We start from the raw sequence: 20,689 nt of genomic DNA, 5'->3' as shown, positions 1-20,689 counted from the left end.
CAAAATGTAACGAGTACTTTTGGGTGTCAAGGAAAATGTATGGAGTAAAAAGTACAATATTTTCTTAAGGAATGTAGTGATGTAAAAGTAAAAGTAGTCAAAATATAAATAGTAAAGTACAGATACCTAGTACTTTAAAGTATTTTTACTTAAGTACTTTACACCACTGCCACCATACTGCTTTCACCTTACTATGTTTTCAGAGAAGAGACAAAGGGCTGAGACTTCTTTATCATTTATCATTTACATTCAGATGCAAATAGGTACAGTATTCTGGATATAGTGCAGCTGCAAATAGGTACAGTATTCTGGATATAGTGCAGCTGCAAATAGGTACAGTATTCTGGATATAGTGCAGCTGCAAATAGGTACAGTATTCTGGATATAGTGCAGATGTTTAGTTTAGAAGTACAGCACACACATCCATTAACCTGCAAGTGGAGTGTCCAAAAAGTAAAGTGATAGAAGAATGTCGAAAGCCCCCGGTCAAAACTTTAAAATTAGCATTCAAAAGTGTCCGGGTATCTACTCTAGCCTTTGTACATACTAGTGTATACCGGTGTGTGTGTAGGTGCATTGTAAAGAACTCACAAGGACCATTAGAGCATTACAGAACACATCGCTGTTTTTATTAAAGCCATGACTGGCAATAATACTGAAAAAAGTGAACTCAGAACAGATGGTGAATGGCAAGCCCACGGCTTCTCTTTTTTTTGTTTCCTTTGTTTATTTGTAATTATTATAATTTTTTTTGTAAGAGTACATCAACTCCTGCTTTTATTGTAGCATGAATAACATCAATAAAAGAGAAAAAGAAATATACAACTTATATTACACTGTGTTATGAACAAAATATAAATCTATAACTCTATGTTATATGTACATAATTATCTTTCTCCATTTGTCAAGTTGAGACGGTAAGATACGTGTTTCTTTTTTACTAACTCTGACTTTGTTTTGAGCTCCACTCGTGACATTTGATTGTCTTCGTTATTATTATCCTCATCTTCATCGTGATCATGGTCATCGTCGTCGCTGTATCAGCCAACATCACTAGGGCCTATCATCCTGTCAACCTGCTCATGAAAAACGTTGGACTCTATTCATTAGTATAACTAGAGCCAAGTGTTTGTCCTGGTCAGGTCACAAAACTCCTGGCCCTAAGTACAGTATAATACCTCAGTACGTAGCAGACCTAGCAAGCTGGGATGATTGAACTTGTAACCCCCTCCTTTTCCCCCACACTGTCTAGCCTACTTATCTAACCTACAGCTTCCAGCCAGAATACAGGACACCCTTTCTCCAGCATTAGGTCTCACCGTGGCCTGATTGTGAGGTTGTCTATATGGCCAAGTATGATTGACTGTGAGGCTCACTATCTGGCAATAGGCATGGTTGTGATTGATTGTGTAAGAGTAAACATCTACAGCAAGCATGACTGGGCTGGGTCACTATCTGGCAGCACACCTGTAGAGTGAGTGGACATGGCTAATGGCTAGGTCATAGTGTGGAGCTAAAACAAAGTAAAGTCCCCAGAGTTCTGGAGTCACATAGATATGACAGGTCATCTTACTGAATGTCAGGTTAGGCTGTGGAACATTGTTGGATAGGCAAAGTAAACACAGATTTTCCTATGGTTCACAAATGTGCGGCGTGTGTGTGTTCTGATCATGTCCTAATTTGATCAAAATCCTGATCGCGTTATTCGAATTTTGCACAACTGTGTCTGCTAATAATTTGTGTGTGTCTGCTGTGTCTGTGTGTCTGCTGTGTCTGTGTGTCTGCTGTGTCTGTGTGTCTGCTGTGTCTGTGTGTCTGCTGTGTCTGTGTGTCTCTGTGTCCGCCAGCCTCAACGATGTTCCACGGCATCTCAGTGAAAATAGCAACCCTAGTAAACGAGAGCCTCGCTCCTTTGTTCAGAGGAAACAGAATAGAATAGAATAATAGAACCGTTTTCTTTTATCTTCATAAAAAGAAAGAAAATAGAAGAGACTTCACATTATACATTAAAAAATCACCTTCTTTTCTCTGACCACACAGAGTCTGAGTGCTTTTAGAAATGGGTTTGGACATAAAAGGGTTACGTTGTCAAGATGAGGGACGCAGATGGGGAGAGAGTTAGTGAATAGAAAGTCCAGTCTCCTTCACGAAGAGCGACAGCCGTCCGCGTCGCCCCACCTCCTCACACAGCGTCCATATAGGATTAATACTAAACAAACAGAACAAATAAAAACAGGAACCAAAGAATGTAAATTGCAAATAAAGTAAAAAGTAAAAGGACAACATTAGATGTAAATACTCTAAACCAGCTAAATATAATAATGCTTCATTGACCGAAGAAGTTTCATATTGGTCATGATAAACCCAATAGAGGCCAAAATAAATTATACTGTACATAACTTACTAAAACTTAAAGAAACGCTGACCATCATTATAATTATTGTTAATAATATTATTACACTAGAGGCAGTTTGAATAAAAATGATAAAATACAGTATTCAAATACAAAGGAAACACTGACGTGCTGATATAACGATCAGCTCCTCCCAATAAGAACAGCAGAATGATGTGTTTTGGGGACACGGACAGGGACAGAGTAAGACACAGGGGGACACAGAGGGGAACTCTCCGAGAGAGGGACGGAACGGGGACAGACAGCAAATACTCAAAACTACCAGTAGAAGCCCGCAGGAAAACACCAAACTTCTATAACAAAATACACACCAATTTTGTGTGATATCAGTTGGGAGTATTATGAGAGGGTTTGGGTTGTGGGTAAGAGTTGTTGGCTTGTGGTGCTGGCTGGATCAGTTGGCAGCGGAGTAGAGTTGTTATGGGGGTTTCGATTGGGGAACTGGGGCTTGGGGATGTGCGTGTGAGTGTACAAGAGAGTCATAGGGCTTTCTCTGTCTCTGTACACCAGGAATAGGGCTTTCTCTGTCTCTATACACCAGGATACTGAAGTACTGGGGGCTCACAGGGGAAGCTCCAGTGTTTCTGTTTGTCTTGGAAAGGGACAGAGTTCTGGGATCTAGTGCCTAGTGATGACTAAACCAGCTCACACAGACTAAACACACACACACGCACAGCGAGCTTGCTTACACACACTCTCACACACATACAAGGGGGTGTTTCATATCTAAAATAAACCCTTGTTTGTACCTTCCAAAGACCCAAAGTCCTCATGATCAGAATAAAGGAAAGCCAAAGAAAAGGTAAAAGAACGAGAGTGTAAAAGGAGAGAAGAGGGTTGGTGGGAGATTGTCTCATTACACAGTACTGTCCAAGCTGACCCATGATGAGAGACTGAGGTCCCCCCCACAGTCCCCTGAAGTGAGCCGGTCCTCACTGTCCAACACATGGCGGTGGCCCTGACTGGACTGTCCCATTTTGACTTTCATAAGGGGAGTCACACACACAGAGGGAGGATATCTGCTGACAGTACACTGCAGAGTTGTAGAAAGAAGAATAATTCTAAATAAAAGTTTTGCTTTGACTTCTGTCAGGTGCTTTACAATGAAAAGGGAAAAATGTCTATTTTGTATCTATTATTAAAACTGTAGCACAAAAACAACAAATCACATTCACAAGCCACTTGTTGGCACCGTGTACCTGAGTGAGAATATCATAGAACCAAGAAAAAAAAGCTGTTTTAAAAGTGTCTCTTTTATAAACAAACAGGTCGGCCATTTTAAAGTGTATCTTTAATCAACTGACAGGCCTGCTGTTTAAAAAAAAAAATGTCTCTTTGAAGTCAAACTGGTCTAAAAGGTGTTTTTCTGTGTTTTCTCCTCATATCGTAGCTTACTCATGACATAAATGTGTATCTCATCTTGCCTCTATGGCGTACACAGTAGTAATACTCTAGTACTCTGTAGTACTTCGTAGTACTTTGTTAGTCCGCTGTAGTACTGTGTAGTACTCAGCAGAAGTCACGGCAATCAACTCGTCTCCTTCTAGACTCCAGTCTGTGTAACAGTCAGTGTGAGTGACAGGTCCTGTGCTTGATTTGATTGGTCGGTTGCTGGTATCGAGATTCCAATGGGAGGGGTTTGGCTCTGAGGTCCCAGAGTCCTTGTTGGTTAAGGGGTAAAGGAGGGTGAGGTTTGTGACATTGGATGTGATTGGATATAAAGGACGGATAGTCTCTCAGGATTGGTGGACGGACGGGGGTGTTTGCAGCAAGAAGCTGGGTATCTGATTCTGATTGGCTCTGCTTCCAGATTATTGGTGGTTGTCGTTATCGCTTCCATAATCTCCCTCCTCGTCCTCATAATCAAAGTCGTCGTACGCATCACCGTTGCTGTCGTCCAATCGCAGCTCCTCCTGTTTGACTCGGGTCTCGTCTCCCTTGAGGCTGGGATGGTAGGGGGTCTGGAGGGGTGGGGCGGCGTGCTCGGGGCTACTAGACAGTGAGGAGTGCTCTGAGGGCATCTGGGGGGAGGGCAAGCCTGCCATGGAGAGGGCACCTGGGTAGACCACGCCCGCCGAGGACAAGGGCAGCTGGGCCTGTTGTCTGGAGAAAACCAAAATACAACAGTTAGTGCAGTTTAATAACAATACATCTGGATGAATTAAATGAAATACATCAGATGCATTCATACAGCTCTTTTTACAGTCAACACAACGTGCTTTATAGTAAACCCAGACCACAAAGAGAAGTTACACAACGGTAAGGGAAAACTCTTTGAAAAAACTCCTTATGAGGAAATACTTTATCCCACAGTCGAAGTGTGTATGTGTGTGTGGTTTTGGTTGGTTACTCACTCACCCCACAGTGAAGTACTGTCTCATCTCTTGCCGGCGGTTCCTCATAATGGCCTTGTACTCTCCAATCCTCAGCTTCTTCCCGTCCACCAGGCAGGTTCGTTTGGGCCGGGGTTTGTACTTGTAGTCAGGGTACTTCTCCAGGTGCTGCTTGCTCAGCCTGGCCTGCTCCTCATAGTACGGCTGCTTCTCCAGGTTAGTCATGGACTTCCAACGAGAACCTGGAGAGAGAGAGGGAGAGGGTGAGAGAGAGAGAGAGAGAGAGAGAGAGAGAGAGAGAGAGGTAAAGAGAGTTGAAAGCAGGTTAAGTGTTGTCCTCGTTCACTGTGTTCATCTCATCAGAGTTCAAAATGAGTACCTCACTCTGTCCTTTTAACTTTATTAACACAGACATAAACGCGCAAGCTGACACACACACACCTACACACATAAGCGCGCGAGCAGACACACACACCGACACACACAAGCGTGCGAGCGGACACGCAAGCAAGCACACAGCAAGCACACAGCAAGCACACAGCAAGCACACAGCAAGCGCGCACGCAATGTTATTTAAATACAACATGTCCAATATGTTCACAGCCTCTTTGCAGAAGGACTTCCAAATTCTTAACCACCAAAACACATCTTCTCCAATCTGGCTCTTTACAGTATATCTGGCTGCAGTGTATAAGCGTGCCTGTGTCTATCGTGCTCTGGGCCCAGTGTGTGTGTGTGTGGTGTGGTGTGTGTGGTGTGTGTGTATCTGGGCTGAATTTACACTCTGTTACTACTGTCTGTTAATGGGTAAAAGCTGTCTGTGCTGGCCTGGTCAGCTAGCACACTCTTTTCCCTCCCCTGCTGGAATAGAAAACTCCTTCTGTTAACATTCGAGAGCGGGCCCTTATTAAAACCAGATTTCCCAGTGTTATAAAACGTTTAGGAGCTCTTTAAAATGTCAAACACAATCCCAGAGGTCTGGGGAGAATGTCACAGACTGGAGTGCTTGTTTAATGCATAATGAATTATATCATCGTCGTTGAAGCTCTCCGTTCTCTCTCCAGAGCTAGTCATTAAGCGCTAGTTCCACAATACCGCTTCTTGTGAGGAACGGGGGAACAGTGTGTGTGTGTGTGGATTGTGTCGCGTCTCTCTCCCAGCCATAGACGTTGTGTGTCTCTGGGGACCCCGCTAGGTTCCCAGCCCTCTGTCTCGGTAGCGCTGCTAGCTAACTACACTACAGATGTTCAGGCAACCAGAGATAAGGACGGGACAAAAGATGCTGTCAATCAGAGTGCTGCTGTCACAAAGAGAGACGGAGGTACGGTGTGCGATAGGGGCCACACAGAGCACAGTGACAATGACTGAGTACTGATGTGGTGTGGCTAGGGAGGAAGGGAGTAGAGACGCACACATAAACACACACGAGAAAGCAGGCAGGCAAGCCTGCATACACACATGTACATAACTAAGTACATGGAGATGTAATCTCCATAGAGAGGAGTTGAGGGGAAGAGGGCAGACAGATCATGTATTCTTCTGCACCTGAGGAACGCAGAGAGAGAGAGAGAGAGAGAGAGAGAGAAAGAGAGAGAGAGCGCTGCCTGGCTGCAACACAAGGGATCAGCTCAATCAGGTTAACACGCATTCTCACGCCTCTCGCCCTCTCTCTCCCCCTGTCTTCCATCTTCCACTCTCTCTCTATTCTTCCTTGAAAGGCAGGCAGGCACACTCCTTCTCTCCCCTCTCACACCCCTCTCTCCCTCCTCTACCCGTCTGGAGGGGGTCTTAGTCTTACCGAGGATTTTGCTGATGTTGGAGTTGTGCATGTCGGGGAAAGCCTGGAGAATCTTCCTCCTCTCATCCTTTGCCCAGACCATGAAAGCATTCATGGGTCGTTTAATGTGCGGTTCGCTGTTGCCTCGGCCCCGGGCCTCACGGAACATCCTGGAATCAGACACACTGGGGCTGCCTGTGGGAGGGAGGGGGAGAGAGTGGATGTAAACACATACATTAACACAATCCAACACACGTCTTCATATATGCAGTCTTAGACACACCCCCCCCCCACACACACACACACTGTTTAAGATGAAGCACAAACGCATGTTGGTGCACACACATAAACACATACCATCTGAGTCTCCACTCATGGTGAAGTCCATCATGGCGTGGCTGAACTTCTCTCTGTCCTCTGACTGCTGCTTCAGCTGGTGGCTCAGACTCTCCAGGGCTGCCTTGTCCTGGAGAGGAGAGAGACACAGTCAGTCAATCAGTCAGTCAACATGGACACCAATCAATCAATTATCTACAGACAATCAATCAATCTTTAGACACATTAGACTGCCTTGTTTTCAGGGAGGAGAGAGACACAGGCGTCGGTCAATCAACATGTTAGGTTAACATATCAGTCAATAACCAGGCTATAAAGCTATTGGTTAACACGTGTAGATACTGTGTGTTGGATGTGTGCCAGTGTTGTTAGGCTTGCTTAGTGGGGGCAGAGGGCATAGTTAGTTGGCACTTCAACCAGCCTGTCTATGTGGCAGGGTGGAGATAAGAGGGGCAGAGGGCAAGACTGGCACTAAAACAGGTAACAGCTGATGTCATTATGGGAATGACATTGAGATTGTGTTTGTGTCCATCTGCTATGCTTGGATGGATGTGTATGAGTATGACTGTGTGTGTTATATCCCAGCAGCCAACTGCATGCTGGATGTCTCTCTCCCCATCTCTCTGAGGCCCTTGGGGTCGATCCATTAGAGAGAGAGAGACGCTCCACACACACACACACACACACACACACACACACACACACACACACACACACACACACACACACACACACACACACACACACACACACACACACTGTGAAGGGCCACACTGCACGACCCCCTGCGTATTTATTACAGACAATAAAAGGCTGATTGACTGTCCATTTACATGGCTAATGCAACCAGCTGAAACACACACACACACACACACACACACACACACACACCTACACACCCCTCCCCACACACACACACAGATTCCACCCCCCCCCACACACACACACTCTTCCCCAACCCCAGAGCCTGCATTTACAGCTTAATTATACGATTAGAATCCATCCCAAAAGCCGTGCATCTTTAAAAACAACACTCCAGCCCTGGCCTAACCATTAGGAGATGACCCAGCCAGACTGGCACCAGCCTAATGAAATGCATGTCTCTGTTTTACAGCACTACAATTTAATTGTTCAGCAGAGATAATTCATCAGATTTGAATAAATATCATCGCTAAACAGAGGGAACGAGCGAGACAGAGAGAGAGAGGGGGGGAGCGAGAGTGGAGACTGAGAAAGAGAGAGAACAAGCGAGAGAAATGGGATTTGTCTGCGGGAAACTATTTCAGGGAAAAATGCCGCAGAGATGACTTGCGGCGAAACAAGTGACACCAGAAAACCCCCCGTCTCTTTAGTAAAACACAGCTAGTACTGATCAGTGTCTGTCTCTTTAGTAAAACACAGCTAGTACTGATCAGTGTCTGTCTCTTTAGTAAAACACAGCTAGTACTGATCAGTGTCTGTCTCTTTAGTAAAACACAGCTAGTACTGATCAGTGTCTGTCTCTTTAGTAAAACACAGCTAGTACTGATCAGTGTCTGTCTCTTTAGTAAAACACAGCTAGTACTGATCAGTGTCTGTCTCTTTAGTAAAACACAGCTAGTACTGATCAGTGTCTGTCTCTTTAGTAAAACACAGCTAGTACTGATCAGTGTCTGTCTCTTTAGTAAAACACAGCTAGTACTGATCAGTGTCTGTCTCTTTAGTAAAACACAGCTAGTACTGATCAGTGTCTGTCTCTTTAGTAAAACACAGCTAGTACTGATCAGTGTCTGTCTCTTTAGTAAAACACAGCTAGTACTGATCAGTGTCTGTGTCATTGTACGTATGGAAAGTTCACTGCAACCTCAACGCCAATCAATCCCAAACCATTTAAAGAGCTGGAGAAGGGTTTATTGATATCAATAACCACTTAAAGTACTACTGACTGTGGATCTATGGGTAATAAAACAAACATCATTTCTAGGACATAACAACGGTAGAGAAAGACAGCATGGCTGTGTTTGACCCAAAAGCCTCTCTCTAGGTCAGAGTTGAAAATAAGTAGAGGTGTGAAAGCAAAACTGTTCATTGTCAGTCATGTTGTTTAACTAATCAACTATACTAGGTACTGCACTGTACCGAATAAAACAGACACCCAGGCATCGTGGGTTACAGCGGTAACCTTCAGTCACTGTCCAGTCATGAGTTACAGGATAGTAGCCAACCTACACATTATTCTACTCATGTGATATAAGTCATCTGATCACGGTCAGCTCTAGTTTAAACTATAGAGGTCTGAGACTGGCCGACTGAGAGAAGAGGAGGATTATTATTCTAATGTTGTTCATCCAGCTTCATCCATCCACCCAGCAATCAGAACAATTATAACCCCAGGGGATTAGGGGCGAGCTGGGCAGAGAGTAGTGGACCTGTCAGGTCCCTATGGAGCTGTGGCTATGGGGTTCACGTTGAAAGTCAACTCTGAATAAATTACTTGCTTTAAATACAAAATTGTCCATTTTAGGTATGAGACTGCAAATGTGACAGAAGAGAGAGAGAGAGAGAGAGAGAGAGAGAGAGAGAGAGAGGGGAGAGAGAGAGAGCGAGAGAGAGAGAGAGAGAGAGAGAGGGGGGGAGAGAGAGAGAGGGGAGAGAGGAGAGAGAGAGAGAGAGAGAGAGCTGTTGAATGTCAGCAGTGCAGATGCTCTTTAAGATCCAGTACGCTGCTGTGTGTGTGTGTGTGTGTGTGTGTGTGTGTGTGTGTGTGTTTGTGTGTGTGTGTGTGTGTGTGTGTGTGTGTCTATGTGTGTGTCTGACTCCCAGTGTGTTTAACAAATAACCACAATTTAGCCACGCTGCCGAGGAGCGGGCGCCGTCACTTCGCATTAGCATCTCCTCGACGCTTCGCTAGCAGGCTCCCCGTGCCCTCCTCCTGCACCCCCCTTGCCTCCCCCATCTCCTCCAGCCTCCCCAACACCCACCCTGCCCCCAGCACGCCTCACAGACACACACACACACACACACACACACACACACACACACACACACACACACACACACACACACACACAGACACACAGACACACACACACACACACACACACACACATTACCTCAGCCAAGGGTTTCTCTAGCTGGCCAATTTACCTGTACTGTTCTTAACACATAGGTTATTGACAGTTATGACTGTTTCAATATATACAGACATAATGTTGAATTCCATTTCATCTTAATGTATCGTGTTATTTTATATTACAATACATTGTGTTGTAACATGTTTTATAAAGGGGATTTATACTAGAATATGACATTAAATTCTAACATATTGCATCATATTACATCAGATTGTAGGATAATGTGCTATATTGTGCATTGCAGTACTTTGTAGACAATCTTATCTAGAGAGTGTCTGGGGATGTAGGGTTGGTCAAGTGCAAGTGCAGGTTCAGTTTTTGTATTTATTTTGTTTTATTATTATATATATATTTTTTATCATAATCTAGCTACTTTTCTAGAGGGGAATTTATTCCTAATTGTTAAATGTAATGTGATGCTACAGGGTTATCTCCTGTTAGTAGAATGAGGACAGAAGGCATGTGGTTGTGTTTAATAAAAGAATAGTTGGAAGGTTAAGGATGTACTAACATATCTGACCTTGTCGGAGCGCCCGTTGTTGAGGCTGAGGTTGTTGACGGCGGCCACCTTGGCGTCCAACACCTGCTGTTCTCTCTTCAGCTGCTCCTTCATCTGCCTGGCCTCAGCGAAGGCCTTGGTCACAGCCTCGTGGTCGTTCAGATAGCCCCCGGAGGACAGGGATGACAGCAGGTCTGGAGAGAGACACAAAAGAGCATGTTCTTATTAAAAACTCAATGAGGGGAAATATCAGGAATTTGTTTCTTATGTATATATTCACTACCGATCAAAAGTTTGGGGTCACTTAGAAATGTCCTTGTTTTTTAAAGAAAAGCACATTTTTTGTCCATTAAAATAACATAGAATTGATCGGAAATACAGTGTAGACATTGTTAATGATGTAAATGACTATTGTAGCTGGAAATGGCAGATTTTTTATGGAATATCTACATAGGCGTACTGAGGCCCATTATCAGCAACCATCACTCCTGTGTTCCAATGGCACGTTGTGTTAACTAATCCAAGTTTATCATTTTAAAAGGCTAATTGATCATTAGAAAACCCTTTTTTCAATTATGTTAGTCCAGCTGAAAACTGTTGTACTGATTAAAGAAGCAATAAAACTGGCCTTCTTTAGACTAGTTGAGTATCTGGAGAATCAGCATTTGTGGGTTCGATTACAGGCTCAAAATGGCCAGAAACAAAGACCTTTCTTCTGAAACTCGTCAGTCTATTCTTGTTCTGAGAAATTAAGGCTATTCCATGCGAGAAATTGCAAAGAAACTGAAGATCTTGTACAACGCTGTGTACTACCCCCTTCACAGAAAGAGCAAACTGGCTCTAACCAGAATAGAAAGAGGAGTGGGAGGCCCCGGTGCACACCTGAGCAAGAGGACAAGTACATTAGAGTGTCGAGTTTGAGAAACAGACGCCTCACAAGTCCTCAACTGGCAGCTTCATTAAATAGTACTCGCAAAATACCAGTCTCAACGTCAACAATGAAGAGGCGATTCTGGGATGCTGGCCTTCTAAGCAGAGTTCCTCTGTCCAGTGTCTGTGTTCTTTTGCCCATCTTAATCTTTTATTTTTATTGGCCAGTCTGAGATATGGCTTTTTCTTTGCAACTCTGCCTAGAAGGCCAGCATCCCGGAGTCCCCTCTTCACTGTTGACTTTGAGACTGGTGTTTTGCGGGTACTATTTAATGAAGCTGCCAGGTAGCCTAAGGGGGCGGCAGGTAGCCTAGGGGGCGGCAGGTAGCCTAGGGGGCGGCAGGTAGCCTAGGGTGCGGCAGGTAGCCTAGGGGGCGGCAGGTAGCCTAGGGGGCGGCAGGTAGCCTAGGGGGCGGCAGGTAGCCTAGGGGGCGGCAGGTAGCCTAGGGGGCGGCAGGTAGCCTAGGGGACGGCAGGTAGCCTAGGGGGCGGCAGGTAGCCTAGGGTGCGGCAGGTAGCCTAGGGGGCGGCAGGTAGCCTAGGGGGCGGCAGGTAGCCTAGGGGGCGGCAGGTAGCCTAGTGGTTAGAGCGTTGGGCCAGTAACCAAAAGGTTGCTAGATTGAATCCCTGGGCTGACAAGGTAAAAATCTGTTGTTCTGCCCCTGAACAAGGCAGTTAACCCACTGTTCCCCGGGAGGCCGTCATTGTAAATAAGAATTTGTTCTTAACTGACTTGCCTAGTTAAATAAAGGTTAAATACAAAAAAAGTGCTTTTCTTTCAAAAACAAAGACATTTCTAAGTGACCCCAAACTTTTGAATGGTAGTGTATATTTGTGTGTATTTTAGTTTACAAAAAATAGAATCAAAAATAGAATTGACTAGAACTTTGATTATTGATTGTTCAACTGTAAATGGAAACTATGTCTCTGTTTGTCAGATTGCAGATTGCTCCAGCTCTTTTAGAGATAAACTATTTGGATGTAAATAGTCTCTAAGGCAATCCAGAATAAACACTGTCCTTAACCCCTGTGAGGTAAATACATGACCAGACACACAGCCAGAGGGGAAACACACACACATGCAGTCGCACACCCACCCGCACACACACTGACCAGTTGACTGCTAAGGTTGTGTGTGTGTGACTCAGTTTGTACCTGTGGCCAGGTCTGCTCTCTCTTAGCCTCCACTGAGAGACAGAGACCTTCACATCACACGCACCCATACACATACAGACACCCCTGTCAAAACCCTGCCATTTTAAGTCTGGATGTTATTTACCGTGTTGAACGTCACTCCCACCCAGCGGCAGGCAGAAACACATGTTGAACGGTAAACACAGTGTACAAAGGCATCCTGACAGACCATCTAAAAGCCCAAACCTCAAATCTCCACATCATTCAGATTTATTTAAAAGCTCCAGCATTCCTCCCGAAAGGGGATACAGATTTTTGTTGTGGTTGCACAAATACACAAACATGCATGCTCACTCGCACACACACAAACACACACACACACCTCCTTTCCGCCTGCCTGTCCACACTCGCAAACACACACATTCCCTCACTATCCATTTAGTCTTTATCATCCAAAAGCTCATGGAATTCTTTGAAGAGTAGAAAAGCGCAGGCAGCATCCCGGAAGATTACTCCTATTAAACCCCAAAAAGCCTGCTAATTTGCCCCTCCGGAAACATCTGCCCAACACATATCAAAGATGATTCTCTGCTTCTTTTCAGCGTTGTTATTTGCGTTATTGCAGCAGCTTAGCGGCTGGAGCGTCAGCAGCATCCGCTGTGTGACTGTGAGAGGCGGGAGGTCGGAGGGAGGGGTGAGAGAGGCCGTGCTATAGCTCTCTCTCCATCTCTGGGTTAACTCTAACAAAGAGCTGCTCCAAGCTTATGGCCCTTTATCTGTCACTAATCCCTCCTGCTAATGCCATCTCAGGCCAGATTACACTCTCAGATTTGTAATGACAGAGGAGTGAACTCTTACAGAAGTCATAACGGCAAAATTGGATGCAGAGGGCTGGAGAGAGAGAGGCCGCTGTGGTGGGCTGTGATGGCTGGCAGTGGGCTTTAATCTGGATTTAGTGTGTGTGTGTGTGTGTGTGTGTGTGTGTGTGTGTGTGTGTGTGTGTGTGTGTGTGTGTGTGTGTGTGTGGATAGAAATAGGGGATGTGAACGTGTGTGCGCGTGTGGGCAGAGATGGACTGTGTCTGCGTTCTTCTCTCTTGTTATGTGTGTGTGAGTGTGTGTGTGTGTGTGTGTGTGTCCTTGAGTGTCTGATTGCCAACCTAGGCATGACCCAGATAGGAGGGCTGGGGACAACAGTGAGACCCAGCCAGAGCCCAAACCCTACCCTACCCTACAGCCTCAATAACGATTCAGAGTGGCCACACACACACTGTTGAAATTAGAGAGTCATACAGAGTGGGTCTCAGCAGTAGAGGTCACAGACACTGACAGGCTTTCAGAGTTCAGTCCTTCAGATCAGACTCTCGGAGACTGTCATTGAGGAGAGGTTGGATTGTGGGAGATCGACTGATAGAGGACAGATGCTGCGAGGAGACTGGACAGAGAGGAGCACGCACACAAAGACAGTGAATAATAACCATGTGTTATTAAATCCATTGGAAGTCATAACTCCCTGTCTCTCTGTGTTTGGCTGCAATAGCAAACGACGTGAATCTTCTTCTGACCTGGTAACACTAACAGGAACAGATGGAAACAGACTGTGTGCCGTGGCAGCAGACAGACACTCATTGTGATCTAAATGAAACGGCTTGCCTCAACATGTTCCATTTGAAACTTTTACAACCTAATCCATTTGTCAGAACAAAAAACATCTGGGACGTAAATCCACTAATCTACTATTAAATCCTGCGATTTGTTGAAAAACACTGAGATTAGAAAGAATACAAGTTAGAAATGGCTAACTGCTGCAAGAGGAGGAGGGGTGTGTGTATTATAATGTGTGTGTGTATTATAATAGCTGTGTGTGTGTGTGTGTATGTTTGTGTGTGAGTTCTAACAGCCGTGTCGTGTGTTTATAATAGCCTTGTGGTCTGTGTGTGTGTCTGCAGTTATTGTGTTATTAATGCAGGTTGTTATGTGTGTATCGTTCTGTAAGAGGCTTGTCTAATCTCATCTGTGATAAGTCCCGTCTGTCACTCAGCTACTCTATTCATCTGAAAAACACACTCTCCCCTTCCATCACTCTATTACCCCTCCTATCCTTCACACTCCTCCATCTCTCCACCTCCTCCTCCTTTTCCTCCTCCTCCTATTCAAACCCCCGCTTAACCATTCCTGCCTCTCTGTTGCTAATAAACGCTTCACAATAACATACCCTACAGGCATACACAATGGGAAAACAAAATCTACACTAATTATAGCATTTTCTTTTATTTTGTATTCATTTGTTTTGTTTTTTTGTTACTTTTAACCCCTTTTCTCCTCAATTGGTAGTTACAGTCTTGTCTCATCGCTGCAACTCCCGTACAGACTCGGGAGAGGCGAAGGTCGGGAGCCATGCGTCCTCCGAAACACGACCCAACCAAACTGCACTGCTTCTTGACACAATGCCCACTTAACCCGGAAGCACCAATGTGTCGGAGGAAACACCGTGCCCCGCCCCATGGGTCTCCCGGTCGCGGCTGGCTGAGACAGAGCCTGGACTCAAACCCAGAAACTCTGGAGGCACAGCTAGCACTGCGATGCAGTGCCTTAGACCACTGCGCCACTCGGAGGCCTAATTATAGCATATTTACATGTGTGAACACACATTGTAGTCAGTGAATCAGCGTTTCATGAATACATTACTTAAAACACTACTTAATGGTGATGTGAGTGAAATAAATTACATTCATGTGCATACTTATTACTTAAAATATCTACTAATAATATTATTATTATTGTTATTATTATTATTATTATTATTACTATTATAATTTTACTACCACTACTACTACTTATTCTATAATAGATTAAAACGTTTGTTCCCTCCTCCACAATCTACACACAATAACCCATAATGATAAAGCAAAAACATGTTTTTAGACATTTTTGAAGATTTATAAAAAAAAAAAAAAATGAAATATTACATTTACATAAGAAATCAGACCCTTTACTCAGTACTTTGTTGAAGCACCTTTGGCAGCGATTACAGCCTTGAGTCTTCTTGGATATGACGCTACAAGCGTGGCACAATGGGAGTTTCTCCCATTCTTCTCTGCAGATCCTCTAAAGCTCTGTCAGGTTGGATGGGGAGCGTCGCTGCAAAGCTATTTTCAGGTATCTCGAGAGATTTGGTTCAAGTCCGGGCTCTGGCTGGGCCACTCAAGGACATTCAGAGACTTGTCCTGAAGCCACTTCTGAGTTGTCTTGGCTGTGTGCTTAGGGTCATTGTCCTGTTGGAAAGTGAACCTTCACCCCAGTCTGAGGTCCTGAGCTCCCTGGAGCAGGTTTTCATCAAGGATCTCTCTGTATTTCGCTCCGTTCATCTATCCCTCTATCCCGACTAGTCTCCCAGTCCCTGCCGCTGCATAACATCCCCACAGCATGATGCTGCCACCACCATACTTCACCGTAGGGATGGTATGAGCCAGGTGATGAGCGGTGCCTGGTTTCCCCCAGATGTGACGCTTGGCATTCAGGCCAAAGAGTTCAATCTTGGTTTCATCAGACCAGAGAATCTTGTTTTTCATGGTCTAAGAGTCCAGTCCTTTAGGTGCCTTTTGGCAAACTCCAAGTGGGCTGACATGTGCCTTTTACTGAAGAGGGGCTTCCGTCTGGCCACTCTACCATTAAGGCCTGATTAGTGGAGTGCTGCAGAGATGGTTCTCCCATCTCCACAGAAGAACTCTGGAGCTCTGTCAGAGTGACCATCGGGTTCTTGGTCACCTCCCTCGCCAAGGCCCTTCTCAACTGACTTCTCAGTTTGGCCGGGCGACCAGCTCTAAGAAGAGTCTTGGTGGTTCCAAACTTCTTCCATTTAAGAATGATGGAGGCCACTGTGTTCTTGGGGACCTTCAATGCTGCAGACATTTTTTGGTACCCTTCCCCAGATCTGTGCCTCGACACAATCCTGTCTCAGAGCTCTACGGACATTTCCTTCGAACTCATGGCTTGGTTTTTGCTCTGACATGCACTGTCAACTGTGGAACCTTATATAGACAGCTGTGTGCCTTTCCAAATCATGTCCAATCAATTGAATTTACCACAGCTGGACTCCAATAAAGTTGTAGAAATATCTCAAGGATGATCAATGGAAACAGGATGCACCTGAGGTCAATTTCGAGTCTCATCGCAAAGGGTCTAAATACTTATGTAGATAAGGTATTTTTGTTTTTCATTTTTAATACATTTGCAAACATTTTAAAAAATCTATTGTGTGTAGATTGATGAGATTTTTTAAATATTTCATTTAAAAACAATCATAAATGTGAAAAAAGTGGGGTCTGAATACTTTCCGAATGCACTGAATATACAGTTGAAGTCAGAAGTTTACATACATCTTAGCCAAATACATTTAAACTCAGTTTTTTACAATTCCTGACATTTAATCCTAGTAAAAATTCCCTGTCTTAGGTCAGTTAGGATCACCACTTTATTTTAAGAATGTGATATGTCAGAATAATAGTAGAGAAAATGATTTATTTCAGCTTTTATTTCTTTCATCACATTCCCAGTGGGTCAGAAGTTTACATACACTCAATTGGTATTTGGTAGCATTGCCTTTAAATTGTTTAACTTGGGTCAAACATTTCGGGTAGCCTTCCACAAGCTTCCCACAATAAGTTGGGTGAATTTTGGCCCATTCCTCCTGACAGAGTTGGTGTAACTGCATCAGGTTTGTAGGCCTCCTTGCTCGCACACGCCTTTTCAGTTCTGCCCACAAATTTCTATGGGATTGAGGTCAGGGCTTTGTGATGGCCACTCCAATATCTTGACTTTGTTGTCCTTATGCCATTATGCCACAACTTTGGAAGTATGATTGGGGTCATTGTCCATTTGGAAGACCCATTTGTGACCAAGCTTTAACTTCCTGACTGATGTCTTGAGATGTTGCTTCAATATAGCCACATAATTTTACTTCCTCATGATGCCATCTATTTTGTGAAGTGCACCAGTCCCTCCTGCAGCAAAGCACCCCCACAACATGATGCTGACACCCCCATGCTTCACGGTTGGGATGATGTTCTTCGGGTTGCAAGCCTCCCCCTTTTTCCTCCAAACATAATGATGGTCATTATGGCCAAACAGTTCTATTTTTGTTTAATCAGACCAGAGGACATTTCTCCAAAAAGAATGATCTTTGTCCCCATGTGCAGTTGCAAATCGTAGTCTGGCTTTTTTATAGCGGTTTTGGAGCAGTGGCTTCTTCCTTGCTGAGGGGCCTTTCAAGTTATGTCGATATAAAACTCGCTTTACTGTGGATATAGATACTTTGTACCTGTTTCCTCCAGCATCTTCACAAGGTCCTTTGCTGTTATTCTGGGATTGATTTGCAGTTTTCGCACCAAAGTACGTTCATCTCTAGGAGACAAAACGCGTCTCCTTTCTGAGCGGTATGGCGGCTGCGTGGTCCCATGGTGTTTATACTTGTGTACTATTGTTTGTACAGATGAACGTGGTACCTTCAGGCATTTGGAAATTGCTCCCAAGGATGAACCAGACTTGTGGAGGTCTACAATTGTTTTTCTGAGGTTTTGGCTGAATTCTTTTGATTTTCCCATGATGTCAAGCAAAGAGGTACTGAGTTTGAAGGTAGACCTTGAAATACATCCACAGGTCCACCTCCAATTGACTCAAATGATGTCAAATAGCCTAATCGAAGCTTCTAAAGCCATGACATCATTTTCAAGGAATTTTCCAAGGCACAGTCAACTTAGTGTATGTAAACTTCTGACCCACTGGAATTGTGATACAGTGAATTATAAATTAAATTATCTGTATGTAAAAATGACTTGTGTCATGCACAAAGTAGATGTCCTAACCGACATGCCAAAACTATAGTTTGTTAACAAGAAATTTGTGGAGTGGTTGAAAAACGAGTTTTAATGACTCCAGCCTAAGTGTATGTAGACTTCCGACTTCAACTGTATATATATATATATATATATATATATATATATATATATATATATATATATATATGTGTGTGTGTGTTATGTTGAATTTGTGTATGTGTGGTGAGTGGGTGCAGTCCCTTACCTATGGAGCTGACTCTGGACGGTGGTCCTCCGATGCTGGAGGGGGCTGTGCTGTGTTTCATGGATCCGGTGATATGGTGGCCCAGCTTCATGGTGGGGACCTGTGGGGAAGCGGGGGAGGTGGGTGACTTGCTCTCGCTTGCTGTCTTAGGCTTGGACGACAGGTTCAGGGGCTGAGCACCCTCGTCCTGCAAAATCAAAACACACCAGTTGTGGCCTAGTGGTCGCTGGGTGGGTTCAACCAATCACCGAGGATCACCTCAGACGTTTGCCCAATCAGAAGGCTTGGATTGGATTCTACAGCAAGGCAGAGTGGACAAACGTGTCCCATATGGCTCAAACCACAGGATGAGATTCCCAAACAAAGCTAAAATACATTCTGTATTTCCCATGCCATTGAAGAGAGTCATGCACATTCTCTGCCTCCTGAAAGAGGACATGCAATGCCTCAAGGTGAGAATTGATGCTCATGAGTCGTGCACATGCCACACAGAAGAGGACATGCATAGCACACTTATAAAATATATTATCCACAGCACCCGACACATACTATGCTTCATAAGGACACCACAAGAGCTCCTGTCAGACACTTAACCTCTTCAAGGTCAACCCTTAAGCACAGCTGAGAGCTTTTACAATGGCTCATGAGAAGGCGGATGGAAAAAAACAAGAATATAGAAAAATGCTTGTTTTTGTGTAGATTAAAAGGTAGCATGTAAAGACTCTCTGAGAGATGTGACCTGTTGAGTTTCAGCAGCTGTACAGAGCACTTAGTCAGAGACACAGCTTCACAGCCTCTCATCAAGTCTGGATGAGGAGTTTCACCAAGTGCAGCACATTGGCAGACTTGAGGAAGACAGCAGTAGACAACAGTAGAAGCGTCAAGTGTCAAACCCAGAGTGTCTGTGTGTGTGTGTGTGTGTGCGTGTGTGTGTGTGTGTGTGTGTGTGTGTGTGTGGGGACAGTTGTGTGCCATGTGGTAGCTACGGTATATCAATTCATTTCCATGTGGACCTCCACCCATTAAGGGTTATCACGTTAGTCACCGTGGCAGGATCCCCCCCTGCTGATGACATAATCCAATCAGAGGAAGCGGTCTGGTCACGTGACAGGAAGGAGAGAATTCGATCCCGGAGAGATGGCCTGATGTACACAGCCACTCTGTCTGATTAAAACACAACAATTAACACTCACACACAACAGGGGGTAAAGTATCCATGGTTAGCTAGGAACACATCTAGAACAGGGGTCGGTAACAAGCGGACCACTGGCCAAAACCGGGCCGCATGTTGTTATTTTGGGCCCGCCAACGGTTCTTTTTTTGGGAGGTATTTTAGTTTTTGGTCAGAAAAGACTGTAAAATCACCAGGAATTCATCTTAAAATGATTTTCATTTAGGAAGTCTGTTCCCAAGTATTCCCACGAATAAAAAGAGAGACATACAGTCAAGTTATGAAATGATTATGTTATTTTCAAATACAATCTCTTTCTGGTCTTAGTTGTGGTCATTTGCAGTGTACAAATGATTCGAATTATGTTCCGGCCCCACGGCCATCCCCTCTGCGGCTGAATCTAGTGACCTATCCCTGACCTAGGATGTGATTCATCCAGGGATCCACCAGGACCAATCCTGCTTAGCTTCACAGATGCTGTGTAATATGGCTGCTAATAGTGACTTTGTCTGATTACGAGCATTCCACAACTCAATTAAGACCTCTCTCTCTCGCTCTGTCTCTCTTTCTTTGTCTCTCTCTCTCTCTGTCTGTCTGTATTGTAACAGGATTCCCCTCATTAGAGATATCTGTGTGAAAGCAGGGAGACCCCCAAAGATGTCTTCACTAGGCAGGGAGACAATAGAGTCAACATTAGTAAGACCTGCTCTCACTATTGAATCGTGACCCATATTATTGTACAGTGGGCTTTACTCACCTCTGAATGGGAGAAGAAGAGAGTCGTGAATATTTATTACAGATAATGCCTCTGTCTCTCCTCTCCTCCCTTCCCAGTGCTCTGGATTGGGGTCTTTTAGTAAAGAGACAAATCCTTAAGTGGGAAGTTGCCAACATGGATAATAC

General features: G+C 44.5%; 1 protein-coding gene across 1 annotated transcript in view; it reads right to left on the bottom strand.

Annotated features, from left to right (window-relative positions):
* Positions 1-607: 607 nt before the first annotated feature.
* sox5 (SRY-box transcription factor 5) overlaps positions 608-20,689 on the bottom strand; it is a gene marked incomplete in the record, with an annotated part of 102,099 nt that continues 82,017 nt past the window's right edge. The window contains 6 exon segments of the mRNA XM_029761060.1: positions 608-4,516; positions 4,772-4,988; positions 6,545-6,718; positions 6,881-6,989; positions 10,493-10,665; positions 18,616-18,715. Of these exon segments, the coding sequence (XP_029616920.1) occupies positions 4,225-4,516; positions 4,772-4,988; positions 6,545-6,718; positions 6,881-6,989; positions 10,493-10,665; positions 18,616-18,715 (1,065 nt within the window).

This window comes from Salmo trutta, chromosome 8 (assembly GCF_901001165.1).
Source record: "Salmo trutta chromosome 8, fSalTru1.1, whole genome shotgun sequence".
Classification (NCBI taxonomy): domain Eukaryota; kingdom Metazoa; phylum Chordata; class Actinopteri; order Salmoniformes; family Salmonidae; genus Salmo; species Salmo trutta.
Note: the sequence above shows the minus strand (reverse complement) of the source record. Positions and strands in the feature narration are given on the sequence as shown.